Source organism: Sminthopsis crassicaudata, chromosome 2 (assembly GCF_048593235.1).
Source record: "Sminthopsis crassicaudata isolate SCR6 chromosome 2, ASM4859323v1, whole genome shotgun sequence".
Classification (NCBI taxonomy): domain Eukaryota; kingdom Metazoa; phylum Chordata; class Mammalia; order Dasyuromorphia; family Dasyuridae; genus Sminthopsis; species Sminthopsis crassicaudata.
In genome coordinates, this window is record NC_133618.1 from 219756355 (window position 1) to 219763953 (window position 7599).

At 32.2% G+C, this 7599-nt stretch overlaps 1 protein-coding gene across 1 annotated transcript; it reads left to right on the top strand.

The window, feature by feature from the left end:
- Positions 1 to 6215: 6215 nt before the first annotated feature.
- On the top strand, positions 6216 to 7160 carry LOC141552719 (olfactory receptor 2AG1-like). The gene has a single exon (XM_074284743.1). The coding sequence runs from the start codon at positions 6216 to 6218 to the stop codon at positions 7158 to 7160; it is 945 nt and encodes a 314-aa protein (XP_074140844.1).
- The last annotated feature ends 439 nt before the right edge of the window (positions 7161 to 7599 follow it).

Here is a 7599-nt window from a genome sequence, read left to right on the forward strand (position 1 = left end):
CTGATTTGATTCTAAATATGTTAAATACCATTCATATGTCATAAAATGTTGCTTTGCAACTATTATCAATCCCTTTATGTTTGCAGCTTATGTAACAGAATGATAGATATTCTAGATTATTAGATAAGAAACACTTAAAATATTCGGGTCACTTTTATAGATTTATAGATAGTTTATAGATTCCCTATTTATTTATTGACCTCTTTTCTTGATTTCTTCTGCCATTTATTCTAAATTTTGTACACCCTTATAAGACATTCTGTATAACAGGTTTTTCTCCTGAACTAATGGTGAAGTATACTCACTGGTAATACCTCCCAGTCTTAAATGATCACAGAATCCCGCATTGCTATGACAGCTCTTCTTTTTATATGTTTTTTCTTCATTTACTTATGTATTTTTATCTTACATGTGGGATGTCTGTCTTGTAGTATTAATGTAAAGCTACATTAACTCTCTGACCTCTCTAAGAAATATAGTCAAAAGAGAAACAAAAATGTTTGTTTTTGAAACTTGTAACATCAACATTCATGGTATTAAATTCTTGGTCTTTTAATGTCTTTCAATTATCAGACATTATTCAAGTTCAGCTTCTCATCTTTCTTTGGAGGACCTTCTCATCTACTAACTAGTTTTGTGACCAAGGTAATTTAGGTAATTTAGAAACTGATGTCATATCCCAAACTGGAATAATTCTCTAGATATGATTTGACTAGAACAGAATACAATAGTTAAATATCTTTCTAATCCAAGACACTGTAACATCTTAATATGGTTTGAACTAAAAAAAATCTCAAAAAGAACTAATTCTTGAGAATAATTTGTGAGTCATCTCATTTTTTTTCTTTAATTCACTTTATTGCACTTTGATATAAGAACATCATAATCTTCCCAGAAGAGGTAAATTCACTTCATCCAATTCAGCATTTATTTACTCCTACTATATGCAAGGTACCACAACTCTTCTTGTCCTCAAAAAACTTACAGTCTAATAGATTGAGATAAGACACATGCAAATAGGAGAGATATAAGTTAAAATGTAATAGCAATAAAGAAGACTAACAAAAGTGATGTAAAAATATATGGAAAGCAAAATTACTTACAGTTGCAAAGAGGTGGGAGATATTGTAAGATATTAAACACTGGAGAGCTAAACTGAATCTCAAGGGAAAAGTCAACCAGATAGTCAATTTATTAATTGCCTACTATATGTCAGTCACTGTGTAAAACTCTGGAAATAGAAGGAAAGGTTAAAGTAAAGGAAGTCCTGTCTCAAAGAGTTCACAGTCTAATGGAAAAAACAACATGGAAATAATTATGTACAAATAATATATATATATATATATATATATATATATATATATATATATCAGGTAAACTGTAAATAATCATTAGAGGATGGCACTAAGCTAAGGTAAAGTATTTGAACTGAAAGAGATAGAGATAATACATTTTAGCAATTATCAGTGGCATATTTAAATTTATGAATGTGGAAGACAGCTGAATGCCATTAGTTTTACTGGATTGGAGTCCAGTTTGGTTTTAAAGGAGAAATTAAGAACAAGAATGACAAAAGGAAATAGAAGTCAAAATTGCAGATGGATTTAAAGAAGTGATTAGGAGTTCATATGTTATTCTACAAACAACAGAGAACTACAAATATTTTTGATTGAAGGAGTGATATGGTTATCCTTGTATATTGAAGAGATTATTTTGGCAGAGATGAATATAATGAATTGGAAAAGGAGAGTGATGCAGGGGGACCAAAAAAGGGATTGGTATTATAGTCCATATGAGAGGTGATTAAATCAAGAAGCTGGATGATTGATGACTTTTTAACCTTCTTGCCCCATTCTTGGAGATTTCCAAATTGTAACTTTTCTACTAGCTTTGCTAGCACTCCTCACATTTTCAAAGGAAAGTCTCTGCCCTCCTGGGTTTCCTATCCTCTAGACTGCATTAATCTAGCAACATTCTTCCACCAGCTCAAGAAATAAATGTTGTCCTTCAGGCCCTATCCAATTCCAGAGGTGTGGGAACTCAATGGTAATAACTTTCCTCCTGATGATGATGGTTGTTATCCTTCATTCTACAAGAGGGCCAAAATATCACCTGTGTTAGAGTTGAGTTACAGTGTGTCCAACAGTGCTAACCAGACCAGAATGCTCTTCTACAGGTTGGACACAAATAGTCCATATCCCTAACTCTGCATGCCTCTAGGATATTAAAGACTGAGGAGCTATGCAAAAAGAAAAAAAAAATCTCTTGTTGCCAAGGATTATGGGAATCAATTGTCCCCTATTTGCTGAATTACCTTGAAAAGTCATTTCACATTCTGGGTTTCAGTTTTCTCTTCTTCAAAATAAAGAGGGTGATTGCATATAAATATTTGCAACAATATATATTTTTAATTATATTAAACCGCAATGGATGGAGTGTTAGCCCTGGAATCAAGAAGAACTGTGTGTTCAAATCTTGCCTAAGACACTTAACTGACAGTAACTAAGTGTATACCTTGAGGCAAGTCACATAACCCTACTTGTCTCAGTTTTTCATCCATATAAAATGAGCTGGAAAAGGAAATGCAAACCATTCTAGTACTTTTGATAAGAAAATCCCAAATAGTCATAAAAAGTTGGACATGACTGAAACAAACTGAACAACAACAATGTTCTTTTTACTTGAGATATTAATCCCAGTTGAGATATTAGAACTGGAGCTTGGCAAAATGCTTTCTCTATTGTTTTCAAGAACCATTTAGAAACAATAGAGTTTAGCTATTTTTAAAACATTTGGCAGGATTATAAATCCATTTAGCCCAGGAATCTTCATTCTTTCATAGTTAAATAATGACTTACATTACTTCTCTTGATGATTGTAGATTATTGTGAATCTCTTCTTTCTGCCAGGTTAATTTGGGATTTTATTTTTTAAAGTTAATCCATTGATTTTCTTTTTAATTAATATTTTTCCAGAATACTTTGAGATTTTAACAAGTATTTCTTCCAATACTGTAGACAATAAGCTATCCATACTTGACTATTCTGTGAGAATACTAATCATTTTCTTGTATAGAATTACCACAAAGAGAATGAGACTACTCAACAAGCTATTTTTTTTTTCTAGACATCATGAATATGAAGGAAACAAAAGCCTCAATCTTGTTCATTCAAAACTTTGATTGATGACACCTTTTAGTATAATTCTTCATAATTTCCTGGCTGTTCAATATTTTAATCTACTCATAACCCATCATACATAATTTCATTATGGACAATTTTAAATTATTTGAAAAACACAATATTTTCTTTATTTTAGTCATTTAACATGAATTGAATATAAATATTAAAATGATAGGTCTTTCAACTGGGGCTAGAGGTTTCTGATAATTTTCTTTATTTCTCTAGTTGTTATACTTTCAACATATTTATTTTTATTTTTGTTAATTTAGTTTTCCTCTATTTTTCTTAAATTTTCTAAGTTTTGTCAATTTTGTAAATCTTTACAAAAAGTATTTCAATTATTTCTTATCTGAATAATATTCTCATGCTTTAAATTTTATTAATTTGGCTTTATTTATTTTGGCTAAATTGTTTTTGCTTGTTTGAATTGATGGTTTATAATCTTCTTATTATTTAAAACTATGTGCCTAACAAAATAGTGGTCTTTTATTTCTTTTTCTTAATAGGTTGTTTAGATACAGAAATGCTTTAGCTTTAATCCAAAAATATTGGTGTTCTGTTTCACTGCTATCAGTCTCATAATGACTTTTTAGTATTTATAATATAATTAGTGGTTATTTCTTTGAGCTATTCATTGTTTAGAATAACTAGTTTACATTTTTACATGAGTCAGTATAGTCAAATATTATCATGCTGATTATTAAAATGTGAACAACTATTATATTCATGAAAATACTCAAAAAAAGACTATACTCACAAATATGCAAACAGGCCCGTTCATGAAAAAGGATCCATAGAACTTCCATTCAGTCTATAGTAATCTTTGAACTATCCAAGAATCAGCAAACTTAAGATTGAGGGCCAAATCTGTACTTTCAGTGAGCTAAGAATATGGGATTTTTTTCATATTTAAATGCAATAAAATTTATTTTAAAATGCAAAAAAAAAAAATTCTTACCTTGACTAAACAAAAACAAGTCCGTGGACTAGATTTGGAAAACATGTACATGTATAATTACATCCAGAATATATACAAAATTAATCCAGGATAATTTGAGGAGATAGAAGGATCAAAAAAGGCTTCACATAGAAAGTGGTATTTGAAAATAAAGGACTGTTTAAAAAATAGTATTTGTAGCAACCTGAAAAGGAAGAGATAAGGAGGTATTCCAGGGAAGGGAAAGAGAGAAAGAGATAGTCAATGGAAATACAGAGAGATAAGAGATAGAGAATTCTGTGTGCATAAGAGTACTATGTTAAAAAAAAAAAAAAAAAAAAAAAAAAAAAAAAAAAAAAACTTGAAAAATAGGAAAAGGTCCAGTTGTAAAGAATGCTAGAACAAAATTATTCACTAGCCAGCTGCTAAAGGTTACTGAGAAAGGGGAGGAATGTGACATACTCATATCTGTATTTGTTAACAATGGTTGATTGATTAAATTAAAGGGGTATTTTAGGTAGGGAGACCATAAAGAAAACTAGCATAATAGCAGATTGATATGTAATAAGGTGCTGAGATTGCTTGGTGGTTATATGAGTAGAGGGAATGAAATGCATATGAGAAATATTATGGAAATAGTAACAAAAATTGTCAATTAATGGTATAAATGGGTAAATTAGAATAAGGAAGCAAAAACTGCAAAGCTTGGTGTCCAAAAGGATGGTGATACTCCTGATAATAACCAGAAGTTCACAAGAGGTAGGCATGGGGAAAACAGTTAAAAGATTGGTTTTAGAATGTTGTCTTTGGAATTTTCTATATCTAATTTGAAAAGTTCAAAAGGAAATGTTTGATATAAAAATGGAATATAAAGAAGAATGAGGATTGAAATGGATGATAATTCAGCATAGAAAACTCAAAAATCCTAGTCATATTAGGACTAGTAGAAGAAACAAAAGAAAGCAATGTCATAAAAATCACAGAAAAAGAAATTATCTGGAAGAGAGAGTAGTAAACTGTATAAGATGTTGCAGAAAGGTTAAAGATGAGGATTAAGAAAGAAGACATTCGGTCTTCGTAATTTTGGAGAGAACTCTTTCAATTGAGTAACAAAGCCAGGAATTATATTGCAAGAGTTTAGAAAGAATGACAGGAGAGGAGTGTGAGGCACTAAATGAAAACAATTTTCTTAATAATTTAGTCTAAGAAATAGAGGACAGATATAGGTTTGTAGCTAGTAGATATACTGGGATTTAGTAAGATTTTTGTTTTTAAGAATGAACAAATGAGGTCATGCATTGTTAAATAACAAGGAAATATAAGTCATAGAAAATTTTAAAAGAGAAAGAAAGAAACAAACAATTGACTCCTGCTTTCCTGTCTTATTTAAAGTCAGGGTTTTGAAAAATGTATCAAAAACTTTTCTCAGAGCTACCCTCAGAAAAGCCTCCTTTTAAAAATTCCCCATCTGTCAAATTCTCTTAAAAACTGTCAGTTATCAGATCAACATATTTGTAAACATATGGAGTTCCATTATCTGGGAAACAGAATAGTAAGAAGACTGTCTCAATATTGTCTCTGAGATAGGTGTCTAAGTACAATAGGGAACTTCTCAAGTTTTTTAAGATTTTAAGAAACTTTCAATGCATTCTAGTACAGAGATTTTAACACCTGAAAAACATAAAGAAGACTTTATTCTTATAGACAATTTTGTTATTGCTTCTAATTCAATTAAGTATACTTTTGACACTGCCATAGCATTTAATTTGTATATCAATTTAGATGTTACTTTCATTCATTTTTTGTGCTTGTTTAACTCCCAATCTACTAACCTGTCATCAAGACCATGGAACTCTGTACTTAATTGATGCAGCTCTTGAGTACGGTTTCTCTACTGCTGTAATCAAGATTTATTACATCTTACTTCTCATTAAATGTAATAACAATAATTTAACCCACATTTTCTGTGATATTTCTTCCATCTTCAAAATGGCCTAGAAGAACTTTTGCATGGCTTCATGATTTAGAATAATTCTGAATCATTGGGGATATACATCATTGAACCTCTGGTTACAAGAAATTGAGGAATCTGTGGAATGGAATTCTGGAATATCACCTTGATAGACAGTTTCTTCCTCATTGGAATTCTCCAGGATAGTAGCTTCCCTGAGCTGGTTTGTTTCATAATCATATTCCTCTATTTGGTGGCAATGGCTAGCAACGGTCTCCTGCTGATGCTGATAGTTATGGACAATCGCCTCCATGTACCCATGTACTTCTTGCTCAGTCAGCTCTCACTCATGGATCTGCTATTCACATCAGTTGTTGCCCCCAAAACAGTTATAGATTACCTGTGTGGACAAAACACCATCTCTTTTACAAACTGTGGGCTGCAGATGTTTCTGGCATTAACACTTGGTGGTGCAGAAGATATTCTGTTGGCTTTCATGGCATATGACCGCTATGTGGCCATTCGACACCCCTTGAACTATATGGTAATTATGAGACCAAAGGTTTGCTGGTCTATGGTGGTTATATCTTGGCTCCTGGCATCTCTGAGTGCCCTTGTGCACACTATCTACACCATGCACTTCCCTTTCTGTAGAGCTCGAGAGATTCACCATCTGCTCTGTGAGATACCTCCATTGCTAAAGCTGGCATGTGCTGAAACTTCACAGTACATGTTCATTCTATACACAACTGGGGTGACTTTCCTCCTGATTCCTCTCTCTGCCATTCTTACATCTTATACCTTAGTCTTGAATGCTGTGTTTCATATGCCCTCAACACAAGGGAGAGAGAAAGCTTTGCTTACCTGTTCATCCCACATGACAGTGGTTGGGATGTACTATGGAGCTGCCATGTTCATGTATGTTCTTCCCAGTGCCTACCACAACCCTGAGCAAGACAATATTCTCTCTGTGTTCTACACCATTGTCACTCCAGCCCTCAATCCTCTAATCTACAGCCTAAGGAACAAAGATGTGCTAGGAGCCCTGAAGAAGATTACAAGGAAAGGCTCCTCAGGACAGAGATTTTAATACTTGGGAAACAAAGAAGACTGTTCTTATAGAGAATTTTGTTATTATTGCTTCTCATTCAATTATGTATGCTCCTGACATTTTGCCATAGCATTTAATTGGTACCTTAATTTAAGTGTTACTTTCATTCATTTTTTGATTTTGGTAGGTTAAATCCCAATCTACTAACCTATCTTCAAAATCATGAAGTCTGTATCCAATTGAATGTGGCTCTTGAGTATGGTTTCTCTTTGCTGTAATCAAGATTTATCATATCTCACCTGTCACTTTCTATAATAACAATATGTTAAATCTAATTTTCTGTGATATTTCATTCATATTCATAATGGCCCAAAAAAATTTTTGCATGGCTTCATGGAAGATTTCACTCTAGTTATTATCTATTTATCCTATGTCAGAGCTTTCTTATGACTTCTTTATCGCTACTGTCCCCCAACTC

Bases quoted from the DNA above. Each gene is read 5' to 3' on its own strand.
- LOC141552719 (XM_074284743.1), top strand. From the start codon at position 6,216: ATGGAATTCTGGAATATCACCTTGATAGACAGTTTCTTCCTCATTGGA.